Here is a 22,059-nt window from a genome sequence, read left to right on the forward strand (position 1 = left end):
ATCCAAGTTGAATTTCTCTAGGCACAGCAAAGTAGGCTCGGAATTAGAAAATCTAACAATTATAACAATGGATGAAATACAAATATCACACAACATCAGTAGAACAAGAGAACACGATTCAATTTCCCTTCCACCAGCCTGGGGAACTTTGAATTTGGAATTGCTGACTCGTGGGCTGAGAAGTGATGTCCATAATTGCTAACACTTACAAAACACTTACCGTGAGGTAAGCATACGCTAAGAGCTTTGGAGGCATTCTCCATTTAATACTCAGAACCTTAATTCCCATGCTATCTTTTGAGAGAGATATTATTTATTAACTTTTTTACATAGAATGAAATGAAGGCTCAGAGAGTTCATGTAACTTGCCCAAGGTCACACAGTGAAGAAGTAGGTGAGCTTGGAATGAAACCCAAGCTTTCATTTTTGTTTTGGTTTTTTAGCAGTACACCCTTAAAAAAGAAACTAAAATCTATGTCAAAACACTCAATATAAAATAAAGCAGCACTGTGTGTGATGGCCCTTAAGACAGTGAGAAAACACTGATAATTATAATTAAGAAACATATCTTGAATTCCTCTACTAAAAGTACCTCTACCAAACAGTTATGCCATGCCCCAGAGCTCAGAACACCTGTCACCTAGAAAGCTTTCAATTAATATTGCTGAGTGGAAAAAATACATGTCACATATAATCATAATAATGGTGTTAAAATGATAAATTTTTTCCTGTATCAATGCTATTTGATAAATTTTAAATAATTCCCTGTTATTAGTAAAGACACTTAAAGCAGTATGGAATATTTCTTTAACTTGCTAAGAAACTTGTATCTTTCTTAATATGTTTTCCAAATCAACAGCCAACATCACAGTAATGGTGAAACACGAGATATTATTATTAAAGCAAAAATTAACCAAAGATTGAGCTCCTAAAACAAGGGGACCACTTTTAGGAAATTTGGCATAAATCACTAGGACAGAATAAAGAAGTATAATACTTTTATATTCAAAAGGAAGGAAAATATTTTTGTGTGTGTGTGAGGAAAATCAGCCCTGAGCTAACATCCATGCTAATCCTCCTCCTTTTTATCCCCAAAGCCCCAATAGATAGTTGTATGTCATAGTTGCACATCCTTCTAGTTGCTGTATGTGGGACGCGGCCTCAGCATGGCCGGAGAAGCGGTGCTTTGGTGCGCACCCGGGATCCGAACCCGGGCCGCCAGCAGCGGAGCACGCGCACTTAAGCGCTAAGCCACGGGACCGGCCCAGGAAGGAAAATATTAAGGGTAATTTTGTTAGCTGAGTTTTTAGCTTTTAACATTATGCTAAGTTTAGCATGATGTTCTGCTCTGAGGGCAGTGATTTCACCATCACTATATCTCTTTTTCCTTCTAACTTCTATCTTTACTCTATCTTAAGTATATCTTTAATAGACTTACCTATCTTGTTTTTGCTAGTCGGCTACAAGCTCCTGGAGAGCAAAGAATGCTGGATTGCTATCTGGGTGTTCGGGGCTCAATAACAGCTGTCAACCTTTAAAAAAACAGCCAGATATTATGCCAGTAAAACACTTTTATTTGAGAATAGCCAAAGAATTGCAATTCCAGATGTGCATACTATGGCAGACCATAGGCAAATCCAACAATCAAAGGAGCAGAATGTTATAGGGAAAAAGGAGAAAATTGGGAGGGATTGTTTTGAACTAAAGTCCATTGGATAAAAGCAACGGTTCAGAGTTCTGATGGTTTTTTGTTGGCTGAGTTGTTGGAGTAGTGATTTCTGTTTGGGATGCAATGTACATTTCTTCATGTAACTGACATTTCTTCCTGTTGAGGACTTGTTTCTGTGGGGGCCTGTAATTGACTATCTTCCTGTAATTGATCTCCAGTGGTACTGCAGGGGAGCTCTGTTCCTAGCCTCCTGGCTTCATTTTAGATGAGGTTATCTTTTATTAATTTTCAATCAGGGAAATTTATGCCTAATAAAAAATGGATGAGTTCTATATTTTGGGGTGCTGATGAGGCAACAAATACTATTCTCCTAGGTATGAGGCATTTTGACAAATTCTAAAAGCACAAACCTTTAAATTCTCAAAGTTTTTCTTTTCTATAACTACACAACGTGTGAGAGATGATTGTCATCCCAAACCCCATCCACAGGCCTGGAGGGCATCAATCATCATGACATACAATCAGGGGGTGTATGGTTCCCACATGTGCTCATCTCAGAAAGGCAATTGGTCACTCCAATCAAAACTCTGCTCACTCTCTGAGAATCCATCAAGATATCAAGAGTTCTAAACCATTTGCTGTTTCCGCCCCTAAATTTTTTAGTAGGCTTTATTTTTTGGAGAAGTGTCATGTTCAAAGCAAAATGAGGGGAAGGTACAGAGATTACCCTTGGCCCCCCACAAGCATAGCATCCACCATTAACAACATCCTGCACCAGAGTGGAACATTTGCTACAACTGATGAATCTACATTGACAGATCATTGTCACCCAGAGTCCATAGTTTACATAAGAGTTCACTCCACATGTTGTATATTCTATGGATTTGGATAAATGTGTAATGACATGTATCTACCTCCTTAAATTTTAATGACCTTCCTCCTTTATATTCCCCTTTCTCCAAAATTTGTATTAGAAAATTTTTATACACATAGAAAAGTTTAATGAGTAGAGCAACACATACCCACATACTCTCCACCCAGGTCCAACAATTGTTAACTCTTTGCCATATTTGCTTCCTTTCAATTCCTCCCCAGCACTTGTGTTGTTGTCAAACCTTTTGAAAGTAAGTTTCAGACATCATGACCTTTCACATCTAAACATTTCAACATGCATCTACGAGAATAAGAACAATCTTCTAGGTACCCACAATACAATTATCACTTATAAGAAAATTGAAAGTCTCTGGAAATTCAAGTATCCATATACATGTTTCATTAAAATCAGTCTCACTTTCATTTCTTTAGAAACAACATGGTTGTTACTTGCAATTAGTTTTCTACCCTTGGTAACAGAAACCATTTCAACAAACATTGTAAAAATAAAATGCTAAGAGAAGGCAAAATTATCATAATAATCAAATTAAAATTTAAAAAGTTAACAATATTTATATTCAAATATCATTGAATATCTATTCTTATTCAAACATACCCAGTCGTTCTAAGAATGTCTTTCGAAGCTTCTCTGTTTTTTAACTAACAGGTAGTCTAGGTCCAGGCACTGCATTTCGTTATGTCTCTTTAATTTGTTTCATTTAGAATAACACTCACAATTTTCTTAGGCAAGATTTAGACAAGAAGGCACATTTGAGACTGCCCCACACATCACACACACACACACACACACACACAATGATTTAAGAGCACATTGGTGCCTCTATCACTCATGATCTGGCAGTCAGCAATGGCACTATGCAATCCATAACTCTCAACACCCACTCTTCTGTCTAACACCAGTCAGGCCTCAGAGAAATGCTTCTCCACAGCCTTTGCCGTGTGTCCTTGAAACAAACACCATAAAGTCCTGTGAGCTGCACCATTACCAAAGTCAGACATGAACACTCTGTCAAGATTTGGATGATTGGAAGGATTTGAGTGGTAGAAGCAATTAGGTAAAAGAAAAGAAAATATTGGACGTCAGCATCATGGCAGAGTGAGCTTTCCCGTGAACTCTCCCCCCCACAAGATACAACAAAAGCAACAGTCACAGACCAACAGCGGAATCCCAGACAGTGAAAAGCTAGAGCAGAGGGATCCACACTGCCGCACATCTGAGAGCAGAACGTGCTGGGCCCCCGGAGGAAGTGGGGAGAGGTAAGGAGAACTCCTCTCCCTCCCCATCAGATCAGCGATCCCGGTCCGCACAGCTCCCAGAGAGGGGGGAGGGGCGGCCCTCGGCGGGGAAACCGTGGCTCTTCGGACTCTCTCAGCCAGTGGGAAACTCCCACACAGAGGACTCAGAGGAGCCACAGGGCTACCATCAACATCTTAGCACCCCAGAGAGCAGATAAAGAGGGGCAAATGAGAAGCCTCCCACGTCAGGGACCCAGAGGGCAAAAGAGAGAGCTCCCCCCTCCCCACAAACTGGACTCTGCAGCTCAACGGACCAGACCAGACCTAGCGATCCGTGGCAGACCAGACCAAGTGATCCACGACAGACCAGACCAAGCGATCCGCGGCAGACCTGATCAAACGACTGGACCCGGGGATCGCAGCGGGGGGAAAAAAAAAAACACCTGCGGATCGCAGCAGAAAAACCGGGGCAGAGCGCAGGGGGCTTAGACTACACAGCCCTTTACCACCAGACAGTGGCAGCAGGTGGAAATTGCAACCAGAGATTTCCAGGATGAGGAAAAACAAAACCAACACAGGAACCACAATGCAAAAATATATGAAATCACCAGACCACAAACAAAATGACAAGCACCCAGAAATCAACCCCGAAGACACAAAAATCCATAAACTAAATGACAGAGATTTCAAAATAGCTATCATAAAAACACTCAACAAAATACGAGACAACACAGACAAACAATTCAATGAGATTAGGAGTTTCTTCACAAAAGAGATTGAAATCATAAAGAAAAACCAATCAGTGCTGATGGAGATGAAGAACACAATGGAGGAGATAAAGGAGAATCTGGAATCTTTAAAGAACAGAGCTGACAATATGGAGGAAAGAATTAGTACTTTAGAGGATAGGAATACAGATATGCTCCAGATGGAAGAGGAGAGAGAACTAAGACTAAAAAGAAATGAAGAAAGACTCCGAGAAATATCTGACTCTATTAGAAAACGTAACATAAGAATTATAGGTATTCCTGAGGGAGAGGAGAGGGAAAGAGGAACAGAGAGCCTATTCAAGGAAATAATAGCTGAGAATTTCCCAAATCTGGGGAAGGAGCAGGAAATACCAGTAAGCGAAGCCAACAGGACGCCTATATATATTAACAGACAAAGGCCTTCACCACGACACCTAGTGGTAAGGCTAGCCAGGGTCAACGACAAAGAAACAATATTAAGGGAAGCTAGACAAAAACAAAAAATAACGTACAAAGGAACTCCCATCAGGCTCTCAGCGGATTTCTCAACAGAAACTTTACAGGCTAGAAGAGACTGGAATGATATATTCAAAATACTGAAAGACAAAAACTTTCAGCCAAGAATACTCTATCCAGCAAAAATATCCTTCAAATATGATTGAGAAATAGTAACTCTCCCAGATAAACAAAAGCTAAGGGAGTTCATGGTCACGAGACCCCCACTACAAGAAATACTCAAGAAGGCCCTCAGGCCCGAAAAAAAGAAGAGAAAGGGAACACAAAGCTTGGAGGAAGGAGAAAAGTAGGTAGACAAACTCAGAAAAATAGTAGATCTTTACCGGAATAGGTTAGCAACCACTTAAATACTAAATTCAAAGATAAAAGGAAGAAATTCACCAAAAATAAATTTAACCCCATCACTGTAAACACACAGCCACAACACAAGATAGAATAAGGTATAACAAGAACAACTTAGAAGGGGAAGAGGAAAGTGACTGAATTGACTTAGTATAAGGAAATAGGAGGCCATCAGATAATGGACTATCTCATACACAAGATTTTTTGCCCAAACCTCAAGGTAACCACTAAACAAATAATCAAAGCCACATATGATAAACAAAGAGAAAACTAGAAGAGTCATAAGACAGAACAACCAAAATGAATTGGCAGTCCAAAACAAATGGGACAAGAAACAAAGGAAATGCAAAAGAACCAGAAAATAAGTGACAAAACAGCAACATTAAGCCCTCATATATCAATAATTACCCTAAATGTAAATGGATTGAACTCTCCAATCAAAAGATACAGAGTGGCAGGATGGATTAAAAAGCAAGACCCAACAATATGCTGCCTTCAGGAAACACATCTTAGCACTAAAGACAAGCACAGGCTCAGAGTGAAAGGATGGAAGACAATACTCCAAGCTAATGGCAAACAAAAGAAAGCAGGTGTTGCCATACTCATATCAGACAAAGTAGACTTCAAGATAAAACAGATTAAGAAAGACAAAGAGGGCCAGCCCCGTGGCTTGGTGGTTAAGTGCGCGTGCTCCGATGCTGGTGGCCCGGGTTCGGATCCTGGGTGCGCACTGAGGCACCGCTTCTCCGTCCACCCTGAGGCCGAGTCCCACATACAGCAACTAGAAGGATGTGCAGCTATGACATACAACTATCTACTGGGGCTTTGGGGGGAAAAAATAAATAAATAAAATCTTAAAAAAAAAAAAAAGACTTATCCTCTAGAAATTTACAGTGAAAACTCACGTAAAAAAAAAAAAGACAAAGAAGAGAAATATATAATGATAAAAGGGACACTACATCAAGAAGACATATCACTTATAAATATATATGCACCCAACATAGGAGCACCAATGTACATAAAGCAACTATTAACAAACCTAAAAGGAGAAATCAACAACAACACAATTATAGAAGGGGATCTTAACACCCCACTTACAGCAATGGATAGATCATCCAGACAAAAAGTTAATAAAGAAATAGTAGACTTAAATGAAAAACTGGACGAGATGGACCTAGTAGACATATACAGAGCACTCCATCCAAAAACAGCTGACTACACATTCTTCTCAAGCGCGCATGGAACATTCTCTAGGATAGACCATATGTTGGGAAACAAAGCAAGCCTCAATAAATTTAAGAAGATTGAAATCATAACAAGCATCTTTTCAGACCATAAGGCTATGAAACTGGAAATGAACCATGAAAAAAAAACTGGGAAAGTGACAAAAATGTGGAGATTAAACAACATGCTACTGAACAACCAATGGATCATTGATGAAATTAAAGGAGAAATCAAAAACTATCTGGAAACAAACGAAAATGATAACATGCCATATCAAACCATATGGGATGCAGCAAAAGCGGTCCTGAGAGGGAAACACATAGCGATACAAGCCCACCTTAACAAACAAGAAAAAGCCCTAATAGGCAACCTTAAATTACACCTAACAGAACTAGAAAAAGAAAAACAAACAAAGCCCAAAGCCAGCAGAAGGAGAGAAACAATAAAAATTAGAGCAGAAATAAATGAAATTGAGACCAAAAAAACAGTAGAAAGGATTAATGAAACAAAGAGTTAGTTCTTCGAGAAGATAAACAAAATCGACAAACCCTTAGCCAGGCTTACTAAGAAAAAAAGAGAAAAGGCTCAAGTAAATAAAATTAGAAATGAAAGAGGAGAAATTACAACGGATATCATGGAAATACAGAGGATTATAAGAGAATACTATGAGAAATTATATGCCAACAAATTGGACAATCTAGAAGAAATGTATAAATTCTTAGACTTATACAACCTCTCAAAATTGAACCAAGAAGAAATGGAGAATCTGAATAGACCAATAACAAGTAAAGAGATTGAAATAGTAATCAAAAACCTCCCAAAAAATAAAAGTCCAGGACCAGATGGCTTCTCCGGTGAATTTTACCAAACATTCAAAGAAGATTTAATACCCATCCTTCTCAAACTATTCCAAAAAATAGAGGAAGATGGAACACTTCCTAAATCATTCTATGAGGCCAACATCATCCTGATACCAAAACCAGACAAAGACAATACAAAGAAAGAAAATTACAGGCCAATATCACTGATGAACATTGATGCAAAAATCCTCAACAAAATATTGGCAAACCGAATACAACAATACATTAAAAAGATCATACACCATGATCAAGTGGGATTTATACCAGGGACGCAGAGATGGTTCAACATCTGCAAATCAATCAACGTGATACATCACATCAACAAAACAAAGAATAAAAACTACATGATCATCTCAATAGACGCAGAGAAGGCATTTGACAAGATACAACATCCATTTATGATAAAAACTCTCAATAAAATGGGAATAGAAGGAAAGTACCTCAACATAATAAAGGCCATATATGACAAACCCACAGCCAACATCATACTCAACGGGGAAAGACTGAAAGCCATTCCTCTGAGAACAGGAACGAGGCAGGGCTGCCCACTCTCGCCACTCCTGTTCAACATAGTACTGGAGGTTTTGGCCAGAGCAATTAGGCAAGAAAAAGGAATAAAAGGAATCCAAATAGGTAACGAAGAAGTGAAACTCTCATTATTTGCAGATGACATGATTGTATATATAGAAAACCCTAAAGAATCTGTTGGAAAACTATTAGAAACAATCAACAACTACAGCAAAGTTGCAGGGTACAAAATCAATCTACAAAAATCAGTTGCATTTCTGTATGCTAATAATGAACTAACAGAAAGAGAGCTCAAAAAGATAATACCATTTACAATTGCATCAAAAAGAATAAAATACCTAGGAATAAATCTTACCAAGGAGGTGAAGGACCTATACAATGAGAACTACAAGACATTATTGAAAGAAATCCATGATGACATAAAGAAATGGAAAGATATCCCATGCACGTGGATTGGAAGAATAAACATAGTTAAAATGTCTATATTACCTAAAGCAATCTACAGATTCAATGCAATCTCAATCAGAATCCCAATGACATTCTTCACAGAAATAGAAAAAAGAATACTAAAATTTATACGGGGCAACAAAAGACCCCGAATAGCTAAAGAAATCCTAAAGAAAAAGAACAAAGCAGGAGGCATCACAATCCCTGACTTCAAAACATACTACAAAGCAATAGTAATCAAAACAGCATGGTACTGGTACAAAAACAGACACACAGATCAATGGAACAGAATTGAAAGCCCAGAAATAAAACCACACATATACGGACAGCTAATTTTCGACAAAGGTGCTAAGAACATGCAATGGAGAAAGGAAAGTCTCTTCAATAAATGGTGTTAGGTAAACTGGACAGCCACATGCAAAAGAACGAAAGTGGACCATATGCTATCGCCATTCACAAAAATTAACTCAAAATGGATCAAAGACCTGAAGGTGAGACCTGAAACTATAAAACTCATAGAAGAAAATATAGGCAACACACTATTTGACATTGGTTTTAAAGGAATCTTTTCGGATGACATGCCTACCCAGACTAGGGAAACTAAAGAAAAAATAAACAAGTGGGACTTTATCAGATTAAAGAGCTTCTACAAGACAAATGAAACCAGAATCAAGATGAACAGACAACCAACCAGCTGGGAGAGAATATTTGCAAAACATACATCTGACAAGGGGTTGATCTCCATAATATATAAAGAACTCACACAACTGAACAACAAAAAAAACAAACAACCCGATCAAAAAATGGGCAGAGGAAATGAACAGACACTTCTCCAAGGAAGATATACAGATGGCCAATAGGCACATGAAAAGATGCTCAACATCACTAATCATCAGGGAAATGCAAATCAAAACAACACTAAGATACCACCTCATGCCTGTTAGAATGGCTATAATCACCAAGACAAAAAACAACAAATGTTGGAGAGGATGTGGAGAAACAGGAACCCTCATACACAGCTGGTGGGAATGCAAATTGGTGCAGCCTCTATGGAAAACGGTATGGAGATTCCTCAAAGAATTAAAAATAGAGATGCCCTATGATCCAGCCATCCCACTACTGGGAATCTATCCAACTCACCTGAAATCAACAATCCAAAGAGGCTTATGCACCCCTATGTTCATTGCAGCATTATTCACCATAGCCAAGAAGTGGAAGCAACCTAAGTGTCCCTCGACTGACGATTGGATTAAGAAAATGTGGTATATATATACAATGGAATACTACTCAGCCATAAAAAAGGACAAAATCGTCCCATTTGCAACAACATGGATGGGCCTGGAGCGTATTATGTTAAGTGAAATAAGCCAGAAAGAGAAAGACAAACACTGTATGATCTCACTCATATGTGGAATATAAACCAACACATGGACAGAGAAAACTGGACTGTGGTTACCAGGGGCAGTGGGGGTGGGGGGTGGGCACAAGGGGTGAAGGGAGTCATATATATGGTGATGGACAAACAAAAACGTACAACCCAAAATTTCACAATGTTAGAAACCATTAAAACATCAATAAAAAAAAAAGAAAAGAAAAAATTTCCTCTCAGACAAAAGTCTACAAAGTTATTGTTTAATGAAATATCATTTTCAGCAGTGAAAACCATTCTCTCTCTCTTTGTTTAACAGTCCAAATTGTGGTTCTCAGGGATTCATAAATGAGTCCAATATTTGCACCAGTTTTTCCAAGTAGCTCTAGTGTGTTGAATAGTGTCCCCCCAAAATTCATGTCCACCAAGAATTTCAAAATGTGACCTTATTTGGAAATAGGGTCTTTGCAGATATAATCAGTTAAGATAAGGTCATATTGGATTAGAGTGGGCCCTAAATCCAACGCCTAGTGTCTTTAAAAGATAAGGAGAGGACACAAAAAGACAAAATACACAGAAGAAAGCCATCTGAATATGGAGGCAGAGATTGGAGTGATAAACCTACAAGTCAAGGAGTGCCAAGGAATGCCAGGTGCATTCTTTCATTTCTTTCAAGAATAGCTTTCATTGTACAGATCTTTCACCTCCTTGACTAGTTAATTCCTATGTATTTTATTCTTTTTGATGCTATTTTAAGGAGAATTCTTTTTGTAATTTCCTTTTCAGGTTGTTCGTGTATAGAAATGCAACGGATTTTTGTGTGTTGACTTCGTATACTGATACTTTGATGAATTCATTTATTAGTTCTACCAGATGTTTTGTGGAATCTTGTGGGGTTTCTGCATATAAGATCACATCATCTACATTCAGAGATAATTTTAATTCTTCCTTTGCAATTTCGATGCCTTTTATTTCTTTTTCTTGCCTAGCTGCTCTGGCTAGAACTTCCCTGGAACTATATTGAATAGAAGTGGTGAAAGCAGACATCCTTGCCTTCTTCCTGATCTTAGAGGAAAAGCTTTCAGTCTTTCACCAGTGACTATGGCGCTCACTGTGGGTTTTTCAGAAGTAGCTTTTATTATTTTGCAGTAGGATCCTTCTATTCCCAGTTTGTTGTTTTTTATCACGAAATTTTGAATGAAATCATGAAACATGGAATTTTTTCAAATGATTTTTCTGCATCAATTGAGATGATCATATGGTATTTTTCTTTCATTCTCTTGGTGTGGTATATTACATGAATCAGTTTTCTTTTAGTGAAACATCCCCCCATTCCAGGAATTAATCCCAGTTGGTCATGGTGTATAATCCTTTTAATATGCTGATGAATTCTCTTTGCTAGCATTTTATTGAAGATTTTTGAATCAAAGTTCATAAGGGATATTGATCTGTAGTTTTCTTTTCCTGTAGTGTCTTTGTCTGGCTTTGGTATCAGGGGAATGTGGGCCTCATAAAATGAGTCAAATTGTATTTCCCCTCTTCAAGTTTCCAAAAAGTTTGAGAAGGATTTGTATTGGTTCTTCTTTAAACATGTGGCAGAATTCACCAGTGAAGTCGCCAGGTCCAGGACTTTTCTTTATCAGGAGATTTCTGATTACTGATCAAGCTCCTTACTTGTTATAGGTCTATTAAGATTTTCTATTTCTTCGTGGTTTAGTCTAGGTAGGTTTTGTGTTTCTAGGAATTTGTCCATTTCATCTGGGTTATCCAATTTATTGGTGTCCAATTGCTCATTATACTCTCTTATAATCATTTTTATTTCTGAAGAATCAGTTGTAACGTCCCCACTTTCATTTCTGATTTTAGTAATTTGAGTCTTCTTTCTTTTTTTCCTTGTCCACCTAGCTAAAGGTTTGTCAATTTTGTTGATCTTTTCAAAGAAGCAACATTTGATTTCACTGATTTTCTCTATTTTTTTTCTACTATTTCATTTACCTCTGCTCTAATCTTTATTCCTTCCTTCCTTCTGTTAGCTTTGGGTTTACTCTCTTGTTCTTTCCTTTTTTTTTTTTTTGTGAGGAAGATCAGCCCTGAGCTAACATCCATGCCAAGCTTCCTCTTTTTTTTTTTTTTTTTGCTGAGGAAGACCAGCCCTGAGCTAATATCTATTGCCAATCCTCCTCCTTTTTTTTTTTTTCCTTTTCTCCCCAAAGCCCCGGTAGATAGTTGTATGTTATAGTTGCACATCCTGCCAGTTGCTGTATGTGGGATGCCGCCTCAGCATGGCTGGAGAAGCGGTGCATCGGTGCGCGCCCAGGATCCGAACCCGGGTCGCCAGTAGCAGAGCCCATGCACTTAACCACTAAGCCACGGGGCCGGCCCCCTCTGTTCTTTCTTTAGTTCCTCCAGTTTCAAAGTTAGATTGTTGATTGGAGATCTTTCTTGTTTTTTTGGTTTTGGGTTTTTGGGGATTTTTTGGTGAGGAGAATTGGCCCTGAGCTAACATCTGTCACCAATCCTCCGCTTTTTGCTTGAGGAAGATTGTCTCTGAGCTAACATCTGTGCCAATTGTCCTCTATTTTGAATATAGGATGCCACCACAGCATGGCTTGATGAGCAGTGTGTAAGTCTGTACCTGGGATCAAAATCTCCAAACCCTGGGATGCCAAAACAGAACACACAAACTTAATCACTATGCCACCAGGCCAATCTCTCTTTCTTGTTTTTAGTATAAGCATTAATAACTATAAATTTCCCCCTTGGCACTGCTTCCACTGTGTTCCGTAAATTTTGGTATGTTGTGTTTTGTTTTCATTCATCTCTAAGTATTTTCTAATTTCCCTTGCAATTTCTTCTTTGATCTATTGCTTGTTTAAAACTGTGTTGTTTACCTTCCATAATTTTGGAATTTTCCAATTTTCCTTTTGTTACTTATTCTAACTTCATCCTGCTGTGATCAGAGAAGATATTTTGTATGACATCTACCTTTTTAAATGCATTGAGACTTCATTTGTGACAGAATATAGGGTCTGTCCTGGAAAATGTCCCATGTGCACTTGAAAAAAATGTGTATTCTGTTGCTGTTGGGTAGAGTGTTCTGGATCTGTTATAAATCTCCTAGATATAGGTAGTTTTTTGTGTTGTATAAGTCCTCTGTTTCCTTACTTATCTTCCATATTGTTGTTCTATTCATTATCATGAGTGCGGTATTGAAGTCTCCAACTATTGCTATCTCTCATGTCAATTCTGTCAGATTTTGCTTCATATATTTTGATGGTCAGCCATTAGGTCTACAAATGCTTATAATTGCTATATCTTGTTGCTGTATTGAACCTTTTATTAATAAATAATGTCCTTTTTGTCTCTTGTAATCTTTTTTTTATTTTAAGTCTATTTTGTCTGATATTAGCCACCCCTGCTCTCTTTTCAGTACTATTTGCATGAATATCTTTTCCCACCCTTTCCCTTTTGACCTGTTTGTCTTTGGATCTCAAGTTAGTCTCCTGTAGACAGCATATATTTGAATCCTGTGTTTTTATCCATTCTACCTTGCTCCATCTTTTGATTGCAGAATTTAATACATTCACATTTAAAGTAATTACTGATAAGGAGAGACATACTCCTATCATTGTGATATTTGTTTTCTAGGTAGCTTATAGATTTTTGTTCTTCATTTCCTGCATTACTATCTTCTCTTGTGTTCAGTTGATTTTTTGCCATGAAATGTTTCAATTCCTTTTTCATTTCTTTTTACATATATTCTATAGCTATTTTCTTTGTGGTTGTCATGGGGGTTACATTTAACATTGTAAAGGTATAAGAGTCTAATTTGAATTAATACCAGGTTAATGTCAATAACATACAAAAACTCCACTCCTTTACAGCTCCAATGCCACCCCTTTAGATTGTTGATGTCACAAAATTACATCTATATACATTGTGTGCCCAAAAAATGAATAATTATTTTAAATGGATTAGTCTCTAAAATTAGGTAGAAAACAAGATTTGGAGTTACAACCCAAAGTTACAGGAATACTAGCTTTTACGCTAATAATTGTTTTTCTTTTCTTTAAATGTATTAGTTTCATATCATATAGGAAACAAAGAGTGCAGTTACAAATCATTGTTACAATAATACTACCTTTTATAACTGCCTGTGTATTTACATATATTGAGATCTTTAATTCTCCATATGGTTTTGAGTCACTGTCTACTGTCTTTTTAGGAGCCCCTTGCAGGACTCCCTTCAGGATATCTAATACAGGGCTTTAAGTTCATTATTTTGCATGTGGATAGCCAGTTGTCCCAACACCATTTGTTGAAAAGTCTATTCTTTGTCCCATTGAACGGTCTTGGCACACTTGTCAAAAATCACTTGACCATAAATATGAAGGTTTATTTCCGGTCTCTCAGTTCTATTCCATGGTCTTTCCGAAGGTCAGAACCACACTGTCTTGATTACTCTGGCTTTGCACTAAGCTTTGAAATTGGGAAGTGTGAGTCCTCCAATTTTGTTCTCTCACTTCAAGACTGTTTAGGCTATTCTGGGTCCCTTGAATTTCCATACAAATTTTAGGATCAGCTTGTCAATTTCTGCACAGAATTCATCTGGAGTTTTGGTAAGGATTGAATTGCATCAGGAGATCTATTTAGGAGTATTGCCATCTTAACAATTTTAAGTCTTCCAACCCATTTACATGGGACCTTTCCATTATTTAGGCCTTCTTTAATTTCTTTCAATAATATTTTGGAATTTTTATGAGTATAAATTTTATGCTTCTTCAGTTAAATTATTGCTAAGTATTTTATTATTTTAGATATTATTGTCAATGGAATAATTTTCATCATTTTGTTTTTGGATTATTCATTGCCAGTGTATAAAAATACAATTGATTTTTCAATTTATTTTCTACCCTGCAACTTTGTGTATCAGTTACACTTTCCTATATCTTTCTATGTCTCATTTATTTTTCAAGTTTTTGTTTTGTTTTGTTTGCTGGGAAAAAATTGCCCTGAGCTAACATCTGTTGCCAATCTTCCTCTCTTTTTTTTTCCTCCCCAAAGCCCCAGTACCAAGTTGTATATTCTAGTTGTAGATCCTTTTAGTTCTTCTAAGTGAGCCACCACCACAGCATAGCCCAAACCGGGGCCACCAAAGCAGAATGCATTGTACTTTAACCACTAGGCCTTCAGAGCTGGCTCTGCCTCATTTTTTTTACTGAGAGCTGGACATTTTATATAATATCTTGTCCCAACTCTGGACACTGATTACTACCTACCCAGGGCTTGTTCTTGTTGTCGCTTGTTCATTTGATTAGTGACTTGGCTGGACTATTTCAGTTATGTCTATTTCCTCTGCAGGGCACCTGCTTGGGCTTACATACACTCACCCTGGAAAGACAGCAGTGGTTCTAGCCAGGCTGGAACACTGGAACCTTCTAGCACCCTAATCTCTCTGTTAAGCTGTCTGTCTCTTTTGTTATCTCACCCAGCTGTTAAGTTACACTAATTTCCTGGCTGATTATTCTATTGTTGTAAATGATACCCTTGGACATGAATTACTTCACAATCAGATCCTATAAAATTCAGGCAGCTGTTGTTTCTGAGGCCAAGATTTGAGGTTTCTTCTGGCCCCAGGAGGACTCCTCTTAGCTGTCTCTTTCCCTAGTTCTCTCTTGCTAAATCACTAGCCTAGGCTTTAGCTTGTTGATGGCAGGGAGCTACTAATTTCCTTTTCATTACTTATCCCCAAAGAGTCCATTATTTGTAAGAATGCCCTTAGTCATGTACTTCCCCCCGATTATGTGCAAAATAACGTCACTTTCTGTGGGAAGAACTTTGAAACTTTCTGTGCTTATCAGTGTCTCTGAACCACAGCTTGGGAGCTGGAGGCAGGGACAACAGAAGGCTTCTCTCAGAATGTCACTCCTGCCTGACAAACAGGACACCGCTGGGCAGGGGTGGCACCCTCTGACCTTCTTGGCTTGTTTCTCCCAGCATGGAAAATCTTCATAGCAAGCAAGCTGGGGCAAGGGTGATGGAGAGCCCTCTATTCTCAGCCTGCTCTCACAGGACAGATCCTGGGATCTATGAGTGATGTCTTGGTGGAATAGAGAGTCCCTAACCTTTCCATGGCATGGAACTAAATTATCATCTGTAACACGGAGCTGAGGAGCATAAGTTAGGCTGGCAGCCTGCCTCACTGGTGGTGATGCTATAGTCTTTGACTGGGAAATGAAGGAAGATGGAATCTGTCTTTTTTGATACACTCTTTCATACTGTTACTGCACAAAGATGGGTTCCCCTACCCTATTGGGGTCTCCTGCTCAAAGAGTGGCATAAAAAAGCCAATTATTATGGCATCAGTTTTGGGAAAAGAAAACAGCCTTATTGCAACATCGATCTGCAAGGACACAGGAGGCATAGGCTCTCAGATCTCTCTCCTCAATCCAGGACTTGGGGTAAAATTTATGGGAAAAAGTGTGGGATAGTCTGAAGTTTGGAGATAGATGATTGGAGGTAAGGACAAGTGAGGTAATTGATGATCTGTGCAAGCATAGTCAAGCTTCTTGGCTCTTCATAGGATGCATGTTCACAAAATAGTGGTGTTAGTGTGATCTGTGGGTTGAGTTTTCAGCCCTTTTGATGTCAAAAGGGTCACATATCAGCATTTGCACTGGCCCAGTTGATGGGTTAGTTGTCTCACCTGGACTGAACTGGAGAAGTGGGGACTCTCAGATCCTGAAAAATAACTCTTAATGACTCTATTGAGAAGATGGGGTCAGTTGAAATGGTCCTAGAGGGTCTGTGGTTGCAATAATGGTACTTTCATCACACACAGCTGGGGGTGGGTGGTGGGCTGGGTGGGGATCATAAGGTAGTTCAGATCCCACAGACTCTTGTTGTTCTGACTGATATTTAGTGTATTTCTTGAATAAATGCATCTCTATTATCCACTCAGAGGGACAAAAATAGAAATTTGTGTCTGGTTTCTGGGACCATAAGAGAAGACTTTCTAGGCTCCTTAACTGGCTAGCCCTTACACTGACCTGGTTTTAAGCCACTATTACAGCCACTATTACATAGCTCTCTGAGCTTATCATGAACTAGGAGAAAGCTTAGGCTTTGACTTCAAAGGCCTTTTTAATTTTTAGCACATATGAATTTAAATTTGTCTCATTCAAGCCCAGCTGTATACTGAAATATTATTTTTCTAGAATACCTCCTTCTTTTTTTAAAAAAGGGTAATAGGTCTTTTTAAAAATATTTGAGGGCCAAGGAGGCTCAGGTTCTGCAATTAGTACTTGACGCCAGGGTAAAGAACACAATTCATCCTATCCTCCCAAAGATTCCACTCCCCCAGGAAGAATGGACAGCTTAATTACGAGTAGAGAGTGGATGAACTGGAAGGACATGACCAGGACTCCTTATATTGGAAAGTCAGAGTATATCTCCAGGAAGAAATAAAAGTTCACCTAAGTCAGGAAAGACAAATCGTTTATGACAGGGACCAGCCCTCCATACCCTCTGGCACCCTCCTCTCACCCTCACTCCAGTGGCCTCACCACTACACTACCGTTCAATAAAGCCCACAATTCTGATGTGTGTTGATGTTCCACCATGGTCTGGAAGAGGAGAGGACCAGAACATGAAGATCCTCTCTGATCAACTGGGCATGCTTAGACCCTCCCATTGGAAAGGTGGTTCCTTTCCTGAAAGGAAAACAAGGTCACACCTGCAGGGAAAGTGCTTTATTGATTGAACCCATGCACAGCAGGCACATGGTGGAGTTGCAGGCAAAGGATTTCACCTCTGTCGTGCAGAGCGTCACCTTCATGCTTGAGATTTCTTGATTTTCTTCACTTAGGATTCAAAGGCTTGATTGCATCCATGGCCATGGGTAGATGCACTGTACAGTAATTTAACATGGTGTTCATGTCAATCTTAATGAGTTCTATTTCTTTTCCCAGACAGTCACATGAGTGCAAAGGTCTGTTTCTCTTCTCCTCTTTCTCGTCTCTCTCTACGCTCTTCCCCATTTCTACTCCTGCTCTCCCACACTTGCTCAAAAGACTATATTGTACTCTCTCTTGCCCTGTCTCACCTTCTGTCCCCGTACTTTCTCTTGCCACTAATCCTCCTCAGATCCTCCTCCTTCCATTTCTCTACCTTGCAAACTCTTTTTCCTCTTCCCTTCCTAACTCTCCTCTCACTATCCTCTGCATTTTCCCTTTCGACTATTACTCTCTTTCTAACTTTTCTACCCTTTCTCCTCTCTCTCCTCTCCAAACCTCGGCTCCTCACTCTTCATCTTGCATCCATTCTACCTCATCCAACCTTTCCACCTGTCTCCTCTTGCCTCTCACTCCTCTCTGTCACCTTGCTCCATCTCTTTGTCCAGCTCTATATCTTATCTACTTGTTCCCATCTTTTCTCATCCTCCCCCAGACACTTACCCTTTTATTACTAGCAATATTTCCAACTTCCATCCTCATCATAGTTAGGAGTGACTGAACACCAAGGCATCCCAAACACACTCCCAGTAGTTGTGCAATTGTCATATGTTTGACCACAATAGATAAAGGGAAAGACACATTGGACATAGTCTGAAAAGTACAAGGAATGGGTGAGAAAGTGCTTCGTAGAAAAATTTCCTCATGTTATCAAGAGGAGGGGACGTGAATGGAACAAGTTGGGGAAGACGAGGTAATGCCTGAGGCTTCCATCTAGGGAGCAATTATGGAAGAACGCCCCTCAGCTGAGAAGCCACGTGCTCCTCATGTGAGGAAAAGATGCATTCTCACCTTCCTCAACACAATCTTTCCACCCTACTGAAAAATTTTCAGTTAGAGAACACCAATAGTATAGGGAATCTACCTTAGTGCAATCAAAACACAATTTGCCTTCACAGGTGAATGAGAAAACACATTTATTATCTGCAAAAAGCAAAGACATTCTATTCATCAGCTCTTCAGGCTGTCTTTATCCCTGCAGTAACTCTGGCAAAGTTTCTGTTCCAGTTATCTCATCATCACCAAAGCCCTGCCATGTACAGAGCCCTTTACTAAGCATCAGGGATGTCAAGGTCAACATGATGTGGTCTCTACCCTCAGGGACTAGGAAAGGCTCTTTAACTTCCAGTGACATATTATTTACCCATAGACATTTCCCATGGATATTGGAGCTCCAGGCTATGGATAAGCTTGCCAGACAACAAAGCCGCCTGATTTTGGATCATAATTTTTACCACCTGTTACTCTGTTGTGCCTAAAGCTGTGGTTTCTGCTTTCCCAGATTCAATACCAAAAGTTTAAAGAGATTTTATATCTGTGAACACAGACAATTTCTTGTTCTTGTCATTAATATCCTGCCTCACATCATATGGAAGCCTGATTTTTATCTGTGCCACATTCATGGCATATCTAAGATAGTTTCAGTGTGCACTGACTTAGCCACTTTAATGGATTGAAAGTGAAAGTTACAGGAAGCCAGAGGGCTTTGTGATTCTGTGGACCTGGCCAAGACATCTGTGGCCTGGGTGAATTCTCTCTGCCTCATCACTGGGTCTACTGGTCACAAATATCAACTCTCCATAACCCACAGGCATATTTCTGTTTGAATACGATCTCCCCACCCAATCCCACCTGATGCCTCTTGGACAGGCTCCATGATTAGAACACCATCCCTTGGAATGAAGCCCTATGTACCTTGGCATACGGCACCAGCCCTGAAGCCCTGACCTGGGTTCAGATTCCTGTCCCACTATCTACAGGCTGCTTGTCCTTGATGAGTAAACACCTCTATGAAGGGCCCCTTGTTCTTCACATACAGCCTGGGTATGTGTACCTGCCTTCTCCATTACTGAGATGGCAAAATTAGCTTTTGCATGTAAAATATCCCAGAAGAATCCCAATCACAGTTACCACCTCCTACATGTTAGTCTGTTTTATTTGATTGTTGTTTTGTTTCATTGTTTTCCAAATGGATTACCTGGGTTAATTTTACCATCATCGCAGGTCTCAGGCAGCTGCCGAACTGGAAGAAATTCAGGAGCAGAGGAGAGGGATGGAGGAGGAGCGAGAAAAAAATTAAGGCAATGTGAGTATATTCTATAGTAGGACCTGCTCTGCCTCTTTTACTTTCTTTTTTATCATATTAAAATTTTATCATCTTTTTATTGTGGTAAGAACACTTAACATGAGATCTTCCCACTTACATTTTTAAGTGTAAGTTCTAGAGATCTACTATACAATGTAGTGATGAGAATTAGCAATACTGTATTTATTTTTACATTTTGATGTCCATGTTTCTTCCATACAGATACAGTCTGGATGTGTATTGGAGGGCTAAACATAACAGATGAGTAAGAATCTTACACTTTGCCACTGCTATCATACTGACACACATGAATTGTATGACAAAGCTGAGACTGTACACCACACTAATCATAAGGAGTTCTCTGAGACTACATCTTTCCTGTTATTCCAAACATTAAATCCTATTTACATCAAAAACTCTTCCTTTGAACAATATAACTAACCCTGTATATAGGCTGCGCATGTCTGGGATATTGGAATGGACATTTAGGAATGAGGCAGCTGTCATGAGCATTGATAGCCAATAACACCACGGGCTTTTGAGTAAGATTGACTAGGTTTACATTTCAAAGGCTTCTTTGAAAATTAAATAAAATGTAAAGTCCTTAATAGCATCTGGTCCTTGGGACATACTCAAGAATTGGTGGATATATTTCTCACCACTATTATTATTACTCTATTACACATCAACCCATTTCTGGTGCAGATTCTTCCACATCAGTTCCAGCCCATCTCCCCTCCCTCACCTCCATCCACATGGTCCAGTTGTAGAAAGACACAGGCTCCAGCCCAAATCAGAAAGATTCCCAACCTCGGTGCCATGACAGCATGCCTTCCTGAGACTGACAAACGTCAACTGTCGCTGCCTTTTTATCTACCCCCTTACACTTACACCACTCCCTCTCAACCTGATAAGAATCAACCTCACCAGGAGAGTGCTTGTGCATTCCTAAGCCTGAGAGCACGATGTTCAAGTTTATCTCTCAAGTAGCACTAGGACGTTGGCTAGCACTATAATGTCTCTAAGCCTCAATATTTTAAAATGTGGCAAAAAATGTTTTCAAAATCCTTTTCAGCTCCAGTGTTCCATGACTAGGCAAAGTGATGAGGGGGTGATGAAGATGACCATTTTGTCTCACGAGTGTTCAACAGCAGCCACCTCATTTCCTGACCACAGACTCAGCATCAGGTACAAGGCTCAATCAGCTTCCTGTAAGAGCCTCAAAGAAACCTGATAAGGCAGCCATGCAAGTCTCCATTTGAAGGAGGAGGAAACTAAGGCTCAGAGAACTCCTCAAGGGCACAGGTGAGTGGGGGCAGAGCCACCTGTTGGACCCATCTAGCCTAGTGGACATTTTCAGAGTGGAAGTCTCCCTGCCGCGTGTCACATTCAACCATATTGATCTTCCCCAAAGAGATTCTCCATCCTGGCTCAAAGCTCAAGAAACACTGGAAACAGACCATTTTCCAGACAAGAGCAGAAAGGCCTGGAGCTTTCCTTTACTCATTGTGAAATGCTTCCCTTGTTCTGAGCCTCAATTTTCTCACTTGTAAAAATGCACATAACAATCCCTTCCCTACAGTGCAATGTGAGTTCTGTATATTGAGAACTTTAAGCTGGCGTGGGGACTACATATACAGTAGGTGCTCTGTGAACACCAGCTCACCATGGGTGGGAATTCATGGGTCCTTCTGCCTGTCCTCTAGCCTCCTTCTAGCCCTCCATTTAACCACATATTGTGTACTGGACAGTAGAGTATCTTAACTCACCTTGAAAAGTGTCACTTTTTTTTTTTTTTGGTGAAAAAAATTGTCTCTAGGCTAACATCTGTTGCCAATGTTCATCTTTTTGCTCGGGGAAGATTGCCCCTGAGCTAACATGTGTGCCAATCTTCCTCTATTTCATATGTGGGATGCCACCACAGCATGGCTTGATGAGTGGTGTGTATGTCCATGCCCAGCACCTGAACCTTTGAAGCCCAGGCCACGGTATCATAGCACACAAACTTAACCACAATGCCACGGGCTGGCCCCAGAAAGGTGTCACCTTTTTGGAAGTAACTCTCCAGACGCAACATTCAGCACACTTCTCCTAGATGACTTCAATTGCCAACTCATCTTCCTGACT

At 39.5% G+C, this 22,059-nt stretch overlaps 1 protein-coding gene across 1 annotated transcript; it reads right to left on the reverse strand.

Annotated features, from left to right (window-relative positions):
- Positions 1–18,300: 18,300 nt before the first annotated feature.
- LOC131397582 (seminal plasma protein HSP-1-like) lies at positions 18,301–20,753 on the reverse strand. Its single transcript, XM_058530693.1, has 2 exons — positions 20,678–20,753; positions 18,301–18,440 (listed from the first exon to the last, which is right to left on the reverse strand). The coding sequence occupies exons 1-2, from the start codon at positions 20,751–20,753 to the stop codon at positions 18,301–18,303; spliced, it is 216 nt and encodes a 71-aa protein (XP_058386676.1).
- Between the last annotated feature and the right edge of the window lie 1,306 nt (positions 20,754–22,059).

Source organism: Diceros bicornis, chromosome 34 (assembly GCF_020826845.1).
Source record: "Diceros bicornis minor isolate mBicDic1 chromosome 34, mDicBic1.mat.cur, whole genome shotgun sequence".
NCBI classification, from domain to species: domain Eukaryota; kingdom Metazoa; phylum Chordata; class Mammalia; order Perissodactyla; family Rhinocerotidae; genus Diceros; species Diceros bicornis.

Excerpts from the sequence above, each read along its gene's own strand:
- LOC131397582 (XM_058530693.1), bottom strand. The coding sequence starts at position 20,753 with ATGGCACCGAGGTTGGGAATCTTTCTGATTTGGGCTGGAGCCTGTGTC. Across the intron at positions 18,441-20,677 it reads ACTGGACCATGTGGATGGAG|ACTATGTCCAATGTGTCTTT; the intron begins GTGAGGGAGGGG and ends TGTACTTTTCAG.